Source organism: Manacus vitellinus, unplaced genomic scaffold, assembly GCF_001715985.3.
Source record: "Manacus vitellinus isolate BGI_N305 unplaced genomic scaffold, ASM171598v3 scaffold_26_pilon, whole genome shotgun sequence".
Lineage (NCBI taxonomy): Eukaryota > Metazoa > Chordata > Aves > Passeriformes > Pipridae > Manacus > Manacus vitellinus.
The window spans coordinates 10,321,842-10,343,099 of record NW_021939960.1 but is presented as its reverse complement, the minus strand read 5'-3'; the positions used below and the strand labels follow the sequence as shown (position 1 = coordinate 10,343,099).

Genomic DNA, 21,258 nt, shown 5'->3' with positions numbered 1-21,258 from the left:
GGGCCTCTCCAATCAGGCAACTGTTCATTAGAAAGACAAAGCACTTCCTCTGCAAAGATATACATTATTTATACACATTAATGCAACTTTACTAGGCAGCAGTTTAAGTTGATGCATGGCACCAGTTGCCTCTTCACACTAATTTATTATGGAGCAGGTAATTATTCAACATTCCCCTTCCTCACAGTCCAGGGAATTGAAAAGTCAAATGAAAATGCAAAACAGAAGAAAATATTAATTCAAGTACTGAACACATACTGAGCAGCTACAGTGGAGCAAAGGGCTGTCAGGTCCCCCAGTGCACCCAGTGCTGGACTGCTGAAAGAGAGCACTGGAACAGATCTAAAACACCTTGATCAAGGCTTAAGCCAACTATTAGATGTCAGAAATTGTCATAGGGCTGCAATCTTCCACGGATGCCCTTTGAGCCTTCTCCATCACCTCCCAAAGTGCTGGGTGCCGCTTACAGCCAGAAACAAAGTGCCAGAGCTGGCAGAGCAGAGGGCAGGGCAGATGTACAGCCATGGTCTCTGCATCTGAGAAGGTGGCAGTAAGAAAATACTGCCCTGCTGCTGCTCCTGAACCCGATGGAGCATCTTGGGACACCCTCGTGGGTACTGACACACAGAGTCTTCCTGCTGCCGGAGAGAACTGCCTGCCAAGGGACACAACGGCTGTGACAGCTCCCGGGACTGTGTTTGTCAGGACAGATGGCTAACAGCATGGGAGATGCTGGAGTACTGCTAAGTCTGGAGTGGGCAAAAGCCCACAGATATATATTAATATGAGCAAACTGGGAAGTGATTCCCTGCGCAGACGCGTTGACGCAGAGCAAAGCTGCTACTTCGGGAGCCTGATCACGGGTTAACCAGCACAGGGCTGGTGGGAGAAGGAAGGGAGGCAAGGCAAGGCACTGCAAAAATCTGGGAGCTCAGGAACATCCTGTGTGCAGTGCTTTGTGCTGGTGAGGATGAACTAACCACACAGCCTTCCCCTGGAAGAATGGCAGCCTGGCTGTGAGTGCCATGCTGGTCCTGAAAGAGGCAGAGAAGCCAAAGGGCAGCCCTGGGAAAAGGTCCAGAACGTGACTGCTCAGCCCAGATGAGCTGAGGAGAGACTGACAGCACCCAGTGGCTAATGAGAGCCACCCACCCACGCAGTGCAGAGGACACCCAGCTCTCTGCTCCTGCCCTGCTTCAGGCTGTGACAGCACCAGCCCAAGGACCTGGGCTGGGTGATTACTCAGCTGTCCTTCCACTCACAGACACATCTCTAGAATTAAAAAAAAAAAAAAAAGAAAGAGAACTGTTTCAAACGTGATGGCCTCCATTTCACTTTGCTGCGTGGCAGTTCACTGCAAGCCAATGCCACAGACAGACTTTCTGCCAGAAATGAAGTTTCAGACTCCAGGATCTCTGTCTCTCAGTGGAACACTCCCGGGACACTGACATTATTCTCTTTGTGAAACGCCAGGAGCAAAATAAGACAAGAAGGACAAGGACAGCATCTCATGACAGACAGTTACTCAGGGTAAAGTCTCAGTGCTGAGCAGCTGCAATTAGAGCTGGTTTTAGCCACGGGCTCAGTCCCACTCCTCTCCTCACTTCTCAGCAATTCCTCTGCTGTAAGAAGTCAAAGTGTCTCTGTAAAAGCTATCTATTTTTGTCTGCACTGATCAAATACCTAAGACAAACTTTTAAAGGAAGGAATCTCATTTCAAATGTAAAGACAGATATAAAATACTTGTTCTAAGGTTGCTCAAACACATCTATCAAAATGGAGAGGAGGCAGCGCAGTGAAACCATTCCAGCAAGGTTGTATGTGCAGAAAGCTAATTTTTAACCATTTGATGAACAGTGGTATTTTTACTCAAGGTTTTGAGAATGATCCTAACTCTGTAAAAATGCCCAACTGAAGACAAGTGTCAGAGGTGCAAGTGTTCACCTGAAAGCCTCTCACCCACGGCTGTGCTGTTGTTCTTCAGACACCACTGACAGCAACATCTTGTTTCAATGTGCTGATGATTTCTGCTGTATAATTCAGAAGGACATATATAATTATATCCTTTGGAAGGACATAACCTACAGCCTTCCCATGCATGCACAGTAATGATGGACAAACCAGGAACATCATTTGAAATACAGTTTCTTCCTCAAGGAGAAGACTTGTAAGCTATTCATGACATTCCTTTGTCAGCATTTCAGACAGATTTGCAGACAAACTACCCCATGAATAATGTTCAACTCAGCAAACTGCTTCTGAGTTGCCATCCTTTTAAATCAGCATTTAAGAATAGGGGGAAAAAAAACCCCAAACACTTGCAATTCTTAGAGTCAGGTAAAGTGTCACAGCAACATGATATTCTACTGAATGTAAATGAACCTAAGCAGCAAAAGGAGAATAAATAAAAGCCACAGGTTCGATATTCAAGGGCACCGTGATCTGAACTTTATACTGCTCTGTCCTAAGCAGGAAGCTGTCCAAAACCCTGTCACAGTATTTTTAAACAGACCATGCCAGATTTCTTATTTACACAAAACAAAAAAATCTGTTGTAAAACACAAAGCCTGGAGAATTAACTCAGCTCCTGCCCTGTCCCCACAAAAAACCCAAACAAAAATCCCAAACAGTAAAAACTTTTTGAATTAGAAGCTGATGCAAATGATTTATCACAGGTTCTCTTGGGACCCATAGTCTTTACCCTGAAGAGCACCCCATGCTGGTTTTCCCATAGCAAGGTCTGTAGCTTGATCAGTTTGGGACTTGGCACATTCCTCTGGTCCCTCAAGAGCCCTTCAGCAGCACAAGGTCACCACTGCCTGGACCAGGCTGCACTACTGACATAAATATGGTCGTCCACTAACCCCCAGGTCACTTCAGCTAGCACTCTTATTTGCTCCTCTAGCAAAAACAATGCCAGCAAAATCCTCTTGCTGCATGAATTACGAGCATCAAACAGAAAGGAGCTGTTTCCCAGCAGCTTTCACACGTTTCTCCCCCAACAAAGAGTCTCAGTAAAGCTCTAGCTCACTGACTGCACAGGAATCAAAAAACATTACCTTGGGGCAAGTGGAAAGCATGTTCCTCCTGAAAGTTTCTTTTTACTTGCTGACACCGAATCTGATCCCTGGATTTAGCACAAAGCCTTTTCCTTGCATGTCTGCAACGTTTCAAGCTATCTGGGCTTTGCTTTTAGATGCTGTCTTTGAAGTTCTGAAGCTTGTGCCAAACATGAACCCTCCATCCCCAGGGAGGGGATGCAGTTGTTCTACCATCACTCTTCAAACGTGCAGACGCCCCCTGACTTCTGGGACAAAACTGGAATATGTATGACACTGATGAGATGAGGTTGCTTTCCTCATGGTGAAGGTATCTGAACAGCTTTGCAGAAGGAAGATATTTTCGAGTCTTGGTACTACGACCAGTCCTATGAATAAAATTAGGAAGTTGTTCTCTCCTTCCTCAGCCCTCTAGTCACATCCCTCGACCATAATTCCTCGGAGTTTGAACACTTGTCTTCCACATGCTCAGAGTATTTTCCGAATATCCTCCCACTGTTACCCCCAGTGGCTTTTTGGAAAGGAAACACCCAGCTGCAGCAATCGCTCTCCCTGCCTTTCACCCAGATATTCCAGGTGGCATTTACTGCTCAACATAACTTGATGTCAAACTTTTAAGTTTTAAATAGCCTTTAGAAAAACGGGCTTTAGCAATTATCACTTCATAAGGGGCAGTGGGAGTTTGAAGACTAAAATACAGAAGTAATAAAATTGCAGCTTCCCACGCTACACAGGGAAATAAATTCTTAGTAGAGCTAGATGGGAACTAAAGAAAAAAACAAATTAATTGTCTATTTAGCAGAGGTTTTATTGTTATAACTTCCTCTTCTGCCTAGTTTTATGCTGCAATCTAACAGTTCTTGACTGCATGCCCAGTGATCAAAACCCCCCCAAGGAAACTCATCAATCATATCAGTAGGGAGCACAAGTCATCATTTACTTGTGTATATTTGGAGAGGCAAACTCTAAGCATGGCTTGAGAAGGGGTTTTATCCAAACCGAGATATCCAAGCTATGCTAAACATTAAATGCCAAATAGGAATTTGCTGTTTAGAGATAATGAAAAATATTTCCACTGTAATATAGTAGCAACAGGCCACTTTGGAAAAACAAAACCAGAACAACCAAGTGGGACTGCAACTGTATGGAAGCCCCTCACAGTAGGCTATTGATGATCACACTCCACAGCAGAAGTGGCTTTGTATCAGAGACAAGTAAAAAGGAATTCCTACACACAGTCTATTAAGTGTTGAGATGTCCTTTGGGAAGGGAGGCTCTTCACAGAAGAGGCTAATTAAACTCTTGCCTCCCTTCACCTTGGCTATCAGCACTGTTATCAAGATGCTTCCCTTCTGACAAAACCAAGGGCACATTTGTACTTCCTTCTCCAGGATCCTGGATTGGTTTGTGCATCCACCTCAACCTCTGAACTTTTCTTCTGTCACCTCCTCAAGCAGAGTTTTATTTCTGGGAGGTGATCACCCCTCGGATACCACTTGCCATGACTATTTGTAGCAACCCCCTCGGAGCAGAGCTCAGCCTGCAGCACATGGCAGCGCACGGGTGCTGCAGAGGACCACGAGCTAGGGAGAGGTGTCATCTCGAGGATTCATGAATGTGAGCTCTGACAAGTGTAAGAGCTGAGACTATTCTGGAATTAGCTTTCTGCAACTCGAAAGACTGGTTAAACACCGTATCAATTAAATGCTCGTATCAAATATACTCGGAGGGAGTACATTACTCAATAGTACTACACACGTTTTTTTAAACCAGAAAAAAATGTATTCCATTTCTCTGGCCAAAATTAAATGTAGAAGGTGATTTTCTCATGCTAAGCAGACTTCAGGTCTTGAGGATGGTGATATAAATTGGTGTTGGAATAGCATGCCATTTTTTTCCATAACATTTTTCCTGAAATGCTGCTCAATACTGCTTGGCATACTTTCAATCACTGATCTAAAAATTAAGTGCCTCGTTCTCATTTATGTTTCTAGCATAAGGAAGCCCTGCTGTAATATACGAGCAGGCATTAACTATTTATTCACTTTAAGTTGTCAAATGCAAAGGACACAAGAACCTAAGAACCTACAGGCACTTTCTGCCCACTTTTTTCTCATGACTGTCAAGTCCCTACAACTCCACATATCTGCCAGGCAGCCATTCTACAGAGGGGCTGCAGTAAATCAGGATAAGCCCCTGTGCCTACACAGATACTAATTATCTTGATTTTCCCCCCCTTTTAGCATCAGCACGTCAGTGAAGTTTCTCACTGTTATGAAAGCAGAGGATGAAATGCACTCACTGTGGGATTTCATGCAAGATTCAAAATACAGATATTAAACTTTCAAAGGATTTGAAAAATAAGTCTCAGCAGCACAAGCTTCTGCTTTTAATGCATCTTAATTATTTAGGCAATGTACTAGCAAAACACATCATGGGCTGCAGCATCCAGCATGAGTCAAACCAGCACTACAGCCAGAAATTCCCAAAGAAAAAGAACAGGATCTGTGATCAGTGCACATGTGGAGACAGTGGTTTCAGGCCACCTCATCTGAACAGCACATGGCTTTCCAGAAAGAAATAACACTCAGCTTCCAACCAGAACATCGTTCTAGATCATTCTAGAGGTCAAGTCAGCTCAAGTCAGTGCAAGTCAAGCAGCTGAAACCATTAAATATTTAAGTGCAATCACAGCATCACTTTTTGTGGAAGAAAAGATGGACACTACCACACACTCAGTGTTTGATCCCTGGTCAAACTGGAAAATATATTTTAACAGAGAGTTATATCAGAGGAGACCCAGGGCTTCTCAGATGAGCTGTTTCTCCAGCTCTACCTTACTTGCACAGGTGTGGAGTTTTTGATGGCTACTGAAAGATCTCACTGCTACAATACCAGTAAGGATCCCAATTCATTTGCCATGTAGCTCTGCTTATTTGATTAAAATACAGGGGCATGACACCAGACCATTTTATTTGTTACTATCCCTACAGAATTACTTCCACCCATGTTTGGTCCTGCAGGTTCAGCAAGGACCTTCCTCAAGTGTTCTTTGAGTAGAGAATTCCTGTGGGTGCTCTGGAAGAGACACACACTTTGGACACACAGCTGCTCCTTCAACAGCTAAGAGGCATCTCTGCTTTCTCACCCTCCCTACAGTTTGGAAGTTTCCCCCCATTCCTCAAAACCACGGAGCAGCTTTGCTGTTGGCAAGATGCCAGAAAATTCCCAATTTCGGAGGATCACAGCAAACATCCAGCTCTCCCTGGCTACCCAGACAGAACTGTGCAGTGATTATGCAGAGTGATAACCACGGAACAGGGATTGCAGAACTGTGGGAACAGCACAGCCTGCATCCCTGGGCTGCTCTGAGCCAAGAACTGCACTTCAGTAATTCTCACTGTAATCCTTAAAAGGCTCAAGACAGTTTTGGTGTCCCAGCCAGCACAAGCACACAAACACTGCAGGCTGTCATTACCTCAGCACCGTGCTGAAGTTGTATCAAGGAAGCAAACCCATCCAAATCTCTACTCACTGATATGAGTGGTGAGTGGTCATTAAAAAAAAAAAAAACAGAGCTTTTTTAAAAAAGACCAATTCGTTTTAATCTTCCCAGCTCCAAGATTAAATTTCCTTTTTTAGCCTTAGTGTCAATTATGAGCATGAATAACACCATTCACTTCCAAAATCATCCCAAGTATTGTACACACTCAATCTAAACAAAGGGAATGACAGATTGTGTTGGTGTTGTTCTGCAGCACTGAACTTCAAGAAGTCCAAACCTTAAAATCCTTTAGGGACTTAGAAAGTGGCTGACTAATCCTGCAACCACAAAGACAAGTTATCTCACTGGGCTGTTTTTTTCCCCAGTAACTGAATTACAAACCAAGATAAAAGGTCAGCCTGTCTGAACAAGTAAGAAAAAAAAAAAAAAGCATCACTTGCTTTTAAAAAGCACTTGTTTGCCAGAGGTTTGATTAAGAAAAAAGACAGCAGAGGGTTTTTTCCCTCTCTAAGTGATTATGCTTTAATTTTCTTAAGTAAGAGTACCAAAATACCTCTGAACATGCTAAAATAAATCATGTCATTGGGCTTTGAGGATCTGGCTAGCTGCACAACTCAACTGTAGAGCACACAGCTGACCAATGTGGGGGTTTTCCCCATTTTGTTTTTTTTTTTAAGAAAAGCAATCTGTCAGGAGATGCTGAATCCTTTACACCAAATAAAATGTTTTTACAGATCTGAAAGGTTTAACTAAGTTCTGCCAGGAAGGGTACACGTGTCTGTAATGGAGCTTCCCTCCAATCCCCCCTACCCTTTCCCCCTCTCTCCCCTGCTCCTAAGGGCTCTACTTACTGAAGGATTGACAATAAACTTCTTTATTCAGGATCACTTATCCTAAACTAGGAGTGATTCATTCACATGATATTGCCCAGCATGAAACACAAATGTACCTGAGGTGGTAACCAATTAGTTAACACTGAATCAGTACACAAATCAGCAAAACCTCAAAGAAGCCTCACCCACGATGAAGCTCCCCCCTGCAAAGTCTCCTGGTGAGGTCAGCAGGCAGATTCCCAGGGATTCCATGCACCAATTACACTGGCAATGAGCAACACCTGGATGTTTCTGCAGGATTACAGGAACAGAAGAAGAAGGGGCACAAAGGCAAATGCAGCAGGTCCAGCAGTCAGAGCTGAGATAACTTTGCTCCTCCCACAGTGCATCATTTCAGGCACTTGTCCAGATGAGATCCTGCCCATTGGAAAGTATTCACAGGGGCCTGATGGAGACTTTATCCCCAGGCTCTTCATTTATGGTCCAGAGGCTCCACCTCCCACGAGGCAACCCAGAGCAGCTGTAATGGGCTCCTCAAGCAAAGAGTCACCAAAAGGAGCCTTTTCTGCTACAGATGAGAAAAACCTGGACAAGCTTGTCTTTTTAAGCTACATTACCCTTTAAAACATTTGTACTGACAGATGAGTTGGAAGAAGATTTTAGAAGCATTTCAAATAGACCTCATTTGAGCAGGAGTGTTCTTTCTTTAAGGGAGATGCTGTGCCAAGAACACATCCAGCCTTGAAAACAGATCTCAAGGCATAACAAGGCTCCAACAAGTTTTCTAAAGAATACAGTATGCTCAGAGATAATTTTCCCAGCATCACACCTTCAATTATTAATTCCTCTTCCCTTTCTCCCAAAGCAGAAATGCACATTGCAGCCTGACCGTAAACATACAGCCAAATCCAATGATCACAGGCTCTGGATGAAGTTCTGTTAGTTACTTAGTTCATCCACAAAACTTTCAGTCAATGTCTCAGCTGATTAAATGCTACAGCAGGAAAGGGGCCTCAGAGATAGTCCAGGATGTTGAGTTTACAAGTTTGAACACTGTAATACAAAGTCGATTTCAGGTTACATTATTCCAGTCTCTATTAAGGGCTATGACCTAAACAATTCGACACAAACAGCAGCAACTCATTTTACTTCCCACTCACTGCAAGTTTCATCTAAAAGCCTCATGTCACAGAAGGCCTGCTATATACAAAAATATAGCAAAAAACGAAAATTTGACAGCGAGTTGTGGCAGAAAGTGCTTTGCAATCAATGTCAGTTTGCACCGAAGTGAAAGCAGGTGGTGAGCAATGACCCTGTTACCAAATGGAAGAGAGCAGGAATCTATTCTCTTCCCCAGCAGATACAAGAGTCACGTCACTGAACTACCTTTTTCGATTTTAAATATTGCTAACAAATTTTTAAACCAAATGTGGTATCTTCTGGGTTTTTTTTTTTGTTGGTTTGTTTTTATAAAGGAAATTTGGAAAGGTTTATAAAACCTACATACACTGAGTTTGCTGTAAACCACGCTGGTGATTTGAGGCAGCCATGGATCCAATGAGGTTTGCAGTGAGGTTCAGAGTGCTTTCCTCATGCAAATGTCACAGAAGATTAACAAACAATAAAAGAGAGAAGCAAGCTGTTCCTGGGCTTATTTTTAAAATGACTGTGTGTTTGACTATAAGGTGACAAAATGAACCATTTGTCCTTAATAAAGATGTCGTAAGTTAAAAGTATTTGCTGGGAAGAACATACTAAATATGCTGAAAAGGTAATGCTTAAAAGAGACACAAACAATTAACAGAGCTTTAAAAATTCTTGGCAGATGGCTGAAGGAAAAAAAAAGGAAATCCATTCAAGGGACATCAGTGCTATGAATCAAGACAGGTGACATTTAAAACCAATGAATAAAACATCACAAAAACCTGCCTCTTTTTATAAATCATACTTCACAGTGGAATTACATCCAGATATTATACTTCAAGATCTTCCTCCATAAGCAGGAGACACCATGGGGGTACGATTCAGCTTTGGAAGTTAATACTTGTCTATCCTGGACTGCCTTCTGCTGTCAGAAAAATGGTCTTATTTGAGTCTGTTTCTCTCCCTCCCATAAAAAGAAAGTTATAGCCTTAATGCTCTCCCACAGAAAGAAACCTTTATTTTAGATTCAGCACAGCAGAAACAAGTTTACTTGCTTCCCACTTAGGAATGTGCCCTACTTCCATAGGGCCTAGACAGGGATATCCATCAGCCACCCCAGATCTGGCTTCATCTCTCAAACTGATGAATGCCCCAGCAAATAAGTTCACTTTACGTTCAAAGTAAGACTATTGGAAGAAATCAGTGCCTGAGAAGTAATTTTTATTCCAGCCACCACTGGGAAAAAGGAGAGTTCATGATAGATGAAGGGCAGAAACATTTGGACAGAGAACTCCCTGAAGATTCACTCAAAGTGTTTGTTTTAGTCTTAGAAAAACGTTACTGAGAAAAGCTCTACTTTAACCAAACTTCTTTTCCTTCTGTGCAAAACTATACATATTCAAATGAATTTCTGGAACAATCAATCTTTATTCATCACACAAGGGTCAGAGAAACTTGCTCTCTTTGAAAATAATAATTCAGTAGAAGTCTCACGATTATCTGATTTTCAATAATGCCATTTAAATGACCTACAAATGTGCACACTCTAATAAAGCTTTTTTTGCTCCTATCCAAGCAGACAGACTTTCTGGAGTCTTAGTAACCAGCTCGGATTATTCACTTGAGTAATTTGGATGGGAGAAAGGAGGAACAGAAAGATTAGTGTGGAGGGGCCTGCATCTGACACCTTTACCAAGCTGCTTAAAAGAGAGAAGTTAAAAGAAGGATCACAGCAGAGTCAGGAAACACTATAAAATGATAAACTATAAAAAGTCACACACCAGCACCTCACCCATATAATGCAAGTACTTCTAGCATCTGCCTCATCCCTGTATCCTCAGCATGCCTTCTCCCTACTGCTAGCAAAGACCCAAAGACCAATTCCAACAAAATGAGAGCCAATTATTCAGTCTGCCATCATTTTCAAAGCCAGCAACTGCACAGAAAATACTCTCAAGTTTTTAATCGATTGAACTTTTAGAAGGACAAAAGGTAGTAAAGCTATAAAGCATCAATATTAGATTGCTAATAAATGCTATCCAAATGGATGTTCAAAGAAACCAAAGACATTGAATGTTCCAGGTACTGGCAGACAACAAGTTGTTCACAAGATAAATGACACCTTCACAGACAGAATACAATAAATTAGAGACTCTGGTCATTGTAAAGCAGAACGTGTTTACTGTTATTGATAAGCAATAAATCACCTGCCCTCTAACAGTTCCTCCCTATAAGTAACTTCCAGTGAAAGAAACAGATGGTTCCAGTATGCAGCCATTCTTCAGCAGAGCCCCGAGCAGGGAGAAGGAACGTGCTGTGCTGATGATGCCCATTTTTAACTGCAGTTGTTCTGGAGTGGTGTTGGGGGGAGCAGCGGGGTGAGGAGAGAGACAGAACACTGAGCACCTGAGCTCCAGCTGCCACTGCTGCTGGTCCAGGTCAGTGGGAATCGTCACTGCACATCCCTGCTTTGGGCTCCAGCCCACAGGATCCATCCTGGCTGGATCCTTCCTGCCTGGGCCACACCTGACATGCCAGGCAGACTCGGACCTGCAGGCACTGTCAGGCTGATCTACCCTCAGAGTCAAAAATACAGCACAATCCTAATGCTTTGACATCCTGACGCCTCGCTCTGATAGAATTCAGCTTTCTACAAACACTTTCAGTCTCTTGCTATCACACCAATACCTAATTTGTGCAACTAGAAGGACTCACATTCAAGGTTTCACCACAAACAGCCTGTTGTCCAACTGAACAAGCTGAAGACACCGTTAGACCAACACAGTTTCCTTCCTTGTAAGGAAACAAAACCAGAGACCACAACAGCAAGTGGTCTGCAGATGCCTTTGAAACAAAGAGGTCTCATTTCAAAACTAGTCAGTTTTAAGGAGCACATTCCCTGGAGAAGTCAGGTACTGACAGTAAGTTGTGGCCCGAGCACTTTGGAAGCAACAGGCCAGACTATTGGTTACTGGAAGGAGATCTGTAGCTGGGGCAAGAGCTGGGTTTGGTCCCACAACTCCTGGAACTCAGCAAAGCCCCTTCTCTGCCGGGCAGATGGTGAGGTGGAAACCAGTGTATGTGGGGACTCTCTCTGTGCAGCCCTGACAAAAGTGGCAGCTGGTCAGCACTTACATTATTCCCCCCAATTAGAGGCAATTAACACCTCCTGCTAATCCTTCCTTTGCCCTGGAAAAATTTCAGAAGCCACAGTTATATTGTTTGCAGGACAGTCTTCCCCAGCAGTAGAGAAACAGATGACACTGAGCACTGAAAAGTGATAAAGTCTGTTTTGGAACCAAGGGAAATCACAGCAATCTTTTCTGTCCAAAGAAATTCCCATCAGCAGCCAAAGAGACACTGCTCAAAAGGAGCTAAAATGATGGGCTGGTGCAGGGAATGGCACTCACAGCATGGAAGCACGAGAGCTGGCACACAGGTTCACTCCCAGCAGACTGCAGCGTGGTGAAGCTGTGAACAAAGGCCACAGCAGCAGCCACCTTCCACAGCCCTCCCACAGCCACCTGAGACACTGGCTGTGTCTGCTCCTTCCACTGCTGCAAACCTTGACGCTCTCAAGGGCAGATGTTAATTTTATTTTTGTAAGGAAACCAGTTCTGCTCCAAAGTTTTTTCTGCTGTGAAGGCAGATCCTCTTCATTAAGCCCAGGAGTGAGAAGGAAAGACCCAAATTACAGCTGTTGATAATTGCAGGAAAGGGAAAAGTCTGACTCACCAAGACCTCGCAGATGCAAGCAAATCAAGGTCTTCCCAAAGGAAGCAGCACGTTTCTTAGGAAAGAGGCATAAACCTCGTTTCTGAATGTCAGCTTCCTCCCCAGCGCTGCAGCAGCAGGGTGGAGACTGCCAGTGCAGACAACAACTGCTGCTGGTGGCAGCTCTCCACCAAGATCCTGCAGGGGAATGGCACTGCCTTCCCTCCACAGCCCAGCTCCCACCTGCTGCTCTTCCAGGGAAGCACCAAGGGCAAGAGCAGCTCAGACACTCTAAAAGTGACTGTACCAACCCTGCTCTTGACAGGCTGGCAGATACAGAGGTGCTGGAAGCAAAAAGGCCTTGGAGCAAATGGCCTCAACTTTATGTGTAAAGCCTGTGGAAAGATCTGATGTCCTGCCGTACCCTTGCTCTAGTCTCTGTTAAAAGTTCATGTCCTATCTGACTTCACATCCAAAACATGCCCCCAGGATACTTGATTAGCAAAGACTCACTGATACATAAAAAATTATGACTTAGAGTTACAGTAAAACCTAAGGTTAATACAGGTATTAAAAACGCAGCAGTTGCATCATGGTGGCAAAATTTGAGACTGACCGGGGCTCTATGACACTGATTTTCACCAGTGAAACCACAGTCGTGAAATAAAACTGAAAAGGTTGCAGTGTTATCACAGCAGTCGCTGGCATCTGCTAATTTGTTAACAAAACAGGCCTTCAGTAAAAGGATTAGTGTTGTAATACAAAACATTGGTGACTGGCTGATCCACAAATGTGTGCTACAATAGGTCTGGCAAGACTGAAGGCCTTTCAAGCAGGGCCAGAATAAAGAACAAGTGATCCCAGTTTAGCCACAAGTGATATTAGAACACTGACCTGCTCAGAGCAGTTAAAAGGCTTTTAAAATAAGAATAAGTAAAGGGTTTGTTGTGTCTAAGGGCAGGAAACACTGCACAACTAATTTTCCCTTATGCTACAGTACTACTGAAAGATTAAAGTGAAAAAATGTAGGACATTGTCTAAACAAATCTTCTAGCATTATTAAGTCTGTGCAACAGCATGTGACTAATGTTCACTGGCAAAATTAAATTCAACTACAAAAATTCTGAAATCTGATTATGGCAATTAGGAATTCTCCATACAATGCAGCCTGCCCATTAACAGCCTACTCCCGCAGCAGTCTCCTGTTAAGAGTTTGTTATATTTTTCCTAAAAGCAAGCATTTTTGCCCATAATTACTATTTCCCCCCACCCCATGTTAAATAAATCATAATGTTGTTGAAAACATTGTTTGCAATCAAGCAGGGCTTAAATCTTTAGAGATCCTCGTTCAAGCGTAAGTGGGGATAAACATTAACAGCATCAGGCATTGACTAATCAGTTAATAACAACTTCTACCTCAGAAATCCAAGGCTGGAAATACTCTGGGTTAATGCCACCTCTGACCACAACCAGGACACAGCCAGAGCATCACATCTGGGAGAGGAATGGAGTTCACCACCTCTGCAGTGGATGGGGTTGAGTCAATCTAACCCTCATCCAACGTGACACTGCCATTGTGATATAAATAGTGTCTTATTTGCCTGCTTCAGAGGAACAACGTTAGTCAAGAAAAGGTCAAATGGTTTTGCCACAGGGAAAAGGAGAAAAAAAATCTTTTGTAATTTAATATTGCCCCCCCCTTTCTTTTTTTTTGGAGGACAGGAGACTCCAGGTGCTACTCACGTAGGAGGGAAAGGAATACAGAAGGGAAGGCATATTTATCAAGTCTCCAGTAGCACAAAGCAACAATATTTCAATCATTTCTTAAGGCCCAGAGGAACTAGTATTTACCCAGCATCTCACTGATCTCATCTCTACTTGGAAACCTGCAAACTCTATAAAAAAAGGCTGCTCAAACCTGCCTATTTTGACAATGCAGAAGTAAGTTACAGCTGCAGGCAGATCTAGGACAGATTTACTGGATACACCCAGTGAATGCATTTTTTCTTATTCCACAGTGCTCATTGCATTGATGATTTCAATTAATAAATCATTAATAAACATGACTTTTACCACAAATTGATCAATTTTGGGGCAAATGGTCTCTAAATACATTACACAATGTGAGTTTGCTGCTACAAACCCTCAGATAAGGGTTATATGAACACCCACCTTATTTATCAAGGCTGCTTTCAAGTAATTTTCTTATCCTACAGAAAATAAAGTAGCTCTGTTCCAAAATTTACATGCAAGGCAGGTTGGTATATTCATATGCAACTGAACTAGAGAAACACATACAGCTGGGAAGTGAGATTTCTACAAATTATTACAGGAAGGTGACCCAAAGGCCGATTTATTGCTCATTTTTATTGCTTCCAGCACACTGCTAATCTGTGCACATGGTAATACTGTACCACTAATGGAAATCAGTAAGCAGGGTCATGTGTGTCAAATAACTGCTTTGCATGTTCTAAAAATATTTGTAGGTCCCGTTTGCTGGAGTGGCACCGACCTTCCCTCGTGTTATCCGTGCTCCCTGGGTGTGCCCTGCACCCACAGCTCCCAGGGAGCACAGTGGAACACATGGAATACACTGCTAAACTTGTTATCAACCGAATTAGAAAGTAAAATAATTACAGCAAGTTTCCCCTTGGGCCACCTTCTGCAGACAACAAAAGACTTCTGAGATACTCCAAACCAGCCCACCTCTCCTGGGAAATGCCACACACTGAAAAAACAATTATTTATCATTAGATTAGGGTGCAGCACGCAAGGTGAATGAGATACATGAAGCGTCTGACTCGACTGGAACCGTGTGTTTGGCCCAGACCCTGCGACACACAGGCAGCTTGAGGGTTATATTTGCAAAACATCTTTATGCAGTGACTTTAAGCTTTCGGGCTGAACACAGCACAGTGCAAAGGAGAGAGAACACAGGAGGTCCCCTCAGCCACCCTCTGCAGCCTGAGTGAGAAAAATAGGAGAAGCAGCAGCACAGACAACAAAACACACATAACAGCAGTAAGTCTCCTACAACATGCACAAAGATGATGAAAAGCTCCAGAGATTATTCTGGCCTTGAAGAGAAGCATCTCCTCGAGTCGTGACTGGCAGAGGGATTTTGCTTTGCACGCTCTGTGAAGGTGGAGTGAGTATCACCAGCTCCTGACAGCGTGACAACCTGAGCCACGGGCAGCACGACGAGGCAGCACAAGGGCACTGAGAGCAACAAGTGCTGGCAGTGAAGGATCACTGTGTGAAAATGCAGCGTTTGGCTGGGCACGCTGCTGCTGGCACTGGGAACTCAAACCAGAGATTTTCCATCCCCACCAAAAAAAAAAATAAATAAAATAAAATTTATGAATAATGGCTCTTTCTTTGGACTTCTGAAAAGTTCACGAAAATTCTGAGCGTGTGAATTGTAGGCAGGGAGGCTGAAAATTAAGGATTTGAAAGAGTAATTAAAGACGAGCTCGATGTTTATCTATTAAAACAAAGCCCAGCGCCACAGCTTGAGAAAAACAAGGGAATTCAATGGTTCTAACACTGTTCTTTGTCAGGCATCACACACTGTGGATTTGCATTTTCCAACTACCATCTGGATTTTTTTTTTTTATTTTAAATGCGTAACGGGGAAGTAAAGCAAGACAGCTTGTACCGTCACGTCCTCAGGCATTTTTGTTCGTTTTGTTTGCTTTTAAACAAGGAAAGTATAGAGACAGTGACTGGTTATGATTACTGAGAAATACCTAAAGAAAACGAGTTTTTCAAAATGCCCCATCCAAATGCATTAGCCATTAGAATCTCCTCAAGTTTCCATTAGTCTGTCAAAACAAGAAATAATCTTATAGCAGCTCTGACTAAAATTCTTAAAGGATTGTCACACTGATTGAATTTCAAAGTATAGACTTACAAATTCGTAGTCTCCATCCTGTGGTACTTTCCAATCAGATGAATTTTTTGTCTGGCCAGACACATTCTTCCCGAAGTTATTGATTTGATTCTCCTTCTCCTTCTGCTCAAAATATTCAAGGAATGATGGTTTGGCTGGCTGCATGGTTTCATCCCTCCCTGGAAATATTAAACATAACAATAAAAGAGTTGTTTTGAAAAATATAGTTTTGCTTATACAGCCCTACATCACGCCCAAAAGTGATTTAATTTTTTTAGCACACACTAAATCACACGGTACTGCTAAAGTACTTGCTAAAATACTATTTTTCAGCAGCTTTTCAATCATAAAACTGACTGTACAGTGGGAAAACTGGAGAAGGGAAGCTTAAAGCCCAGCACACAAGAGATTACAATGCTGGAGGCCTTGGCCTCTAGACCTGCAATCCATCATCACAGCACATTGCCAGGTAACTCGACCTCATGCACTGAATGTTGAACTGAACTGCTGCCCACGAGACAGGCTGGGCTACTTCATCCCAGCCAGGTTCCATGCACTGCAAAAATCAGCCAAGTTCAAAAACTAAACAGTGCTGTTTTACAAGCAGAGACTCACCTTTATATTTGTGAACAGAACAGGACAAAAATGAGGCTTTCCAAGACCACAAATACCTTATAAATACCACATAACTTGCCTTGGGTAGAAGTAGTCAAGTTCTACATTGTTTGTGTAGAAAGGCTTAATTAACTGACAAAAGTTCTTTTTTTTTTTTTTTTTATAAATAGTAAGTTTTCAAGTTTGCTGCTCCAGTTTTCTTTTCATAAATTAATTCTTTTGAGTCCACTTTCCTAGTGGATTACTCAAGTAAGCCAGATATACAGATCAACCTCTCAATTCTAGGCTGTATTTAAGGAACTTGGGGTAATAAGAAACAAGTTAAGAGTACAAAGAGAGACAGAGGAGTCAAAATAACCCTGTAAACATGAATACTTTGATTTTTAAAAGCAGGTCTCATAAGCCTCCCAGGCACCATTCTCAGAGAGCTCGCCCATACTGATGGCAGAAGAAAGGATGTGGCCAAGAGCACATGGCTTTAGCACAACTGACATTGTTCTCATTTGCTTAAATTATCCTTTGGAATGAGCAGGAGTTAAAAAAAAAAAGGGAGAATGCTGCTGATCCATTAAGAGCTAATAAAACTACATTCTCACAGGGTGCACAGGTAGGTTGGGTAGTTGGTGGGATCAGGGATACGAGCACTTTATCCTTCTTCCTTTAGCCATTACACCATCCAATCCCCTGCTCGTGTGATTCAAGAACCACTGCATACAAATAATTCTAGCAATCCATTCAGCAAACAGGTTTCCATCACTGCAGGTCACGAGTTCCCAGAGCAGAGCAGCTCCCCAGGGCTGTGTGGAGAGAGCAGAGGTGGCTCCCCACGGGAGGCGGCTCCGGCTGTGGGGTGGCAGCAGCAGAACAGGGAAGGAAGTGATGAAACATGAGAGGATGGAAATACTGATTTCTAGCACAGACAGCAAAAAAAAAACAACACAGGAAGAAAACATGACATTTAACTTCACAGCAAGTCAAGATCAAAAGGCTTTCAGTATCTCCAAAGGAAGATTTCTTCACTAGTGCAACCAGTCCAGCTTGAGATGCTGCACAGACTCCTCTCACTTAGACTGGCCAGTCCTGTGACTTACAGCACTGCTAATATCTTGTGAAGAGTCCCAGTCCAAAGGAAGAAGCTGTCTTGCACAGCAAACATGCTGTAACAGGGCTGCAACACAAGGCCATGACAGCTGCAAACACAGCTAAAGGCTGCTCACAGCTTAATGCCACTGCACTGCTCTTGATGATAAAATGCTTCAGCAGAACCTGTGAGCATCATGGAAGCAAGCATTGAAAGCCAGTAAATGGTTTTGTTCTGATAAGACAAGGTTCTCTAGACACTGCAATAGGTTACTCATACCTGAAACATATGTTTTAGGTGATGCAGAAACCATCATTTTCAGAAAGCAGGATCAGGACTAGAGTTAACAGAAAATAGCATCAGAATAGCCTAATTCTGGACTGTGGAAATAAGTTCACTGCTGAATGCCATACACTTGAAATAAATATAATCTGTCAGGCAGGCAATCAAACAAATTTTAGAGCTTCAGACAGACACACAGGGGATGTTCTGTGATGGGTTGGTCTGTGTAATGCTCTCTCCTACAAGAGTCTGTACAGAAGGCAGGCTGTCACAAGGCAGTCCTCTCTAAGGATACTCAGCAGTGCTTTCCTCTTGAAAAAATATTAGCTGCTCTGGAAACCCATTAAGATTTAATCCCTGAACATTATTCTTGCACACAAAATTGCCACCCAGTGATCCAGAACTTCCCTTGCAGATTCTGTCTGATCCTCAGACAAGCAGATGAATTCCTTGGTCAGCTACGAGATACTTTAGGAAATTATTTGTCTATAGACACATTAAATACAGAACAAATTTCTGCAAAGTATGAGAAATCCTGGCAGGATATTTGGGTTGTGATACTGAGAGAAGTGTGGTTCTACACAGCCTGAAATGTCATGATGCATTCTGAAAAAGCCCTGCGTGGCTCTGCCTCTCCAGGGTCAGCTAAAAGCTCAAGCATGAACTGAAGTGCTGATACTTTTGCACCACGACAAGTGGAGCAAAGACAAATTATTCCACCCCTGGCAGCAGTTCCCCTTTTCTAAACAACAAACCCAAAAAACTCATCGCAGAGAATTAGATCAAGAAGGACACCTTCAGACCAGCAGCGTGAAGGTCAGGCAGGGAACACGCCTGCGAAGTGGAGAACAGATTTGCTGTTGGGAATAATTACTGTAATACAATCACAATCCAATTACTGCTGAGTGATAAAACATTTATTTAGAATGAAGTAAACACGCCCCTTGTGCTCTGCTGCGGCTCAGCCTGTTTGAAGCAGGAGGTAAGTTATTATGGACAATCTCGGCAATGTTTAACACCAACTAATTTTGTAGAAATACAGGAATTCATAACTAGCCAGGGTAATCTATACACAGCTCACTGACAGCCAGTCTGGGTCTCGGTAACTCAGACTTCCTAGGGGGAAAAAATGAAAATCTAAATCATGACTGTACTCTCTGTTTTGAAAACTATTGTTTGCAGCACAGGAGGCTTTGAAAGCAAATGTTTCACTCCAGTGATATCGGCTTATTCAGTTCGTTCTTTTTATTTTCTTAAAGACTGTTCGCTCAAAAGAGAGCTTGATTCAGAGTGCCAGTTAAAACAATCGTGCTCATTTCCCCACATCTTGTGTTTTAACAAGAACTGCAATATTTGCATTTGGCCTCGTTGAACTTCTTGAGATTTGCACAGTCCCACCTCGCCAGCCTGTCAAGGACCCTCTGCGTGGCATCCCTCCCCTCCAGAGTGCCAACTGCACCACTCAACTTGGTGCTGTCAGTGATAAATGGAATAGGGAAAATTACCTACCTACAGAAGCTTTTCCTCCTGCCCTTGATGTCCCTGGCCATACTTATTTCTATCAGGGTTTCAGCTTTCCTAACCTGATCCCTGTTTGCTCAGACAATCTCTCTCTATTTCTCCTGGGCTACCTGTCATTGCTTCTACCCTCTTTGTTGGGATGAACTGCTCCTGAGCTTGGAAGATGTGATCCTTGGATATTAACCAGCTTTCTGGGGCCCCCTTTCCCTCCAGGACTTTATCCCATGGAACACTACCAAGCTGATCCCTAAAGAGGCCAAAATCTGCCCTCCTGAAGTGCGAGGCAATGAGTTTGCTGCGTGACCTCCTCGCTCTCCCCAAGGAAAGGATGAGAGGAACGGTGTGAACTGCAGCAAGGGCAACTCGGCAGAACACAGGGGAGAAAGTTTCACAACAGGGATGGTTGTGCAACAGAGTGGGGCTGGAGGGACTGTGCAAGGCCTTGAGCAACCAGAGCTGACACTGCACTTGCCCCAGCCATCACAGTGGGGTCAGACTGATGATCTCCAGAGGTCCCTGCCCAGACCAGCGCCTCTGAGACTCATGCTCTGCACACCCACTGTCAGACACAGCTAACCCAGCAGTCACCTTAGGCCCTGCAAACACAAACAACATTTAGCCACCAATTTCAGAACGTTTTGTCACCAATTTGAGTACATTTCTATGCATCAACATGTAACACTGCGCCTTAGTGACGCTTTGCTTTCTTGTCTTAAGTGATATAAAATAGAGACTGCTAACTGACAAAAAATGGGAAAGGAAAGATAATATAAAAGGAGAAATAGCTGGAATAGAAATACAGATCTAAGATATCTGAAATTGTAGTTGCTGCTCTGATCTCAGCAGGGGTGCATATGCAGTAAGACCAACAGAAACGTTCCCGGAGACAGAAAGACATTACACCAAATCAATTATCATCCCAGCACGACCGAAATTCTTTTTGTCAATCTTAGCACTTAACAGCAGTGTCATCTTTCCAAAGATGATCTGCTATTAATTCAACACAAGAGTCACTCCGCTATATCTTTAAAATTTTGGTAACAGGCAGCTGAAGACAAAAATCGATCACTGCTATTTGCAGAAGCAGATGCTGCTGAAAGATGACACCGCACCAAACGAGTCTGTGCCAAAAAGCATTTAACTTCCTAATTTTATAGGGTTAGACTAAAATATGAACATCTGACACAAAGTGAGATCACAACTGTGGCAGAGAAGAGCCTTTTATGAGAAGGTCACCCCGCGGTGACAAGAAAGGCTTCACTGTGCATCTATTTTGGAATCTAAAGAGTTGCTTATAAGGATGAGCCACGAGAGCTCCCTGGAGCCATTAACAGCCTATCATTTAGATATGCAGTCATCTTTTAGGAGCTATATTAATTACACAAATGGAACACCACAGCTCTGTTGGGGCTGGTCCAGCTGACTGCAGAATTGCAGGTTCGGGGTAGCTGTGCAGAGCCACAGGCACTGGGAGGGACTCTGAGAGCTCAGCCCATCCTGTGAAGAACAGAAGCCCTCCATGGAAAACTCACAAGTGCTGCCTGGTATAAAGTCATGTTTAGAAAGTATAAAAACATCAGTATTGTTGTGACAACAGCAAAAGGTGTGAAACT

At 43.1% G+C, this 21,258-nt stretch overlaps 1 protein-coding gene across 1 annotated transcript in view; it reads right to left on the bottom strand.

The window, feature by feature from the left end:
• STK4 (serine/threonine kinase 4) overlaps positions 1-21,258 on the bottom strand; it is a 45,240-nt gene that overhangs the window by 4,628 nt on the left and 19,354 nt on the right. Inside the window, exon 11 of the mRNA XM_029960431.1 lies at positions 16,168-16,325. Coding sequence (XP_029816291.1) covers positions 16,168-16,325 — 158 coding nt within the window. The remainder of the gene's footprint in view (positions 1-16,167; positions 16,326-21,258) is intronic.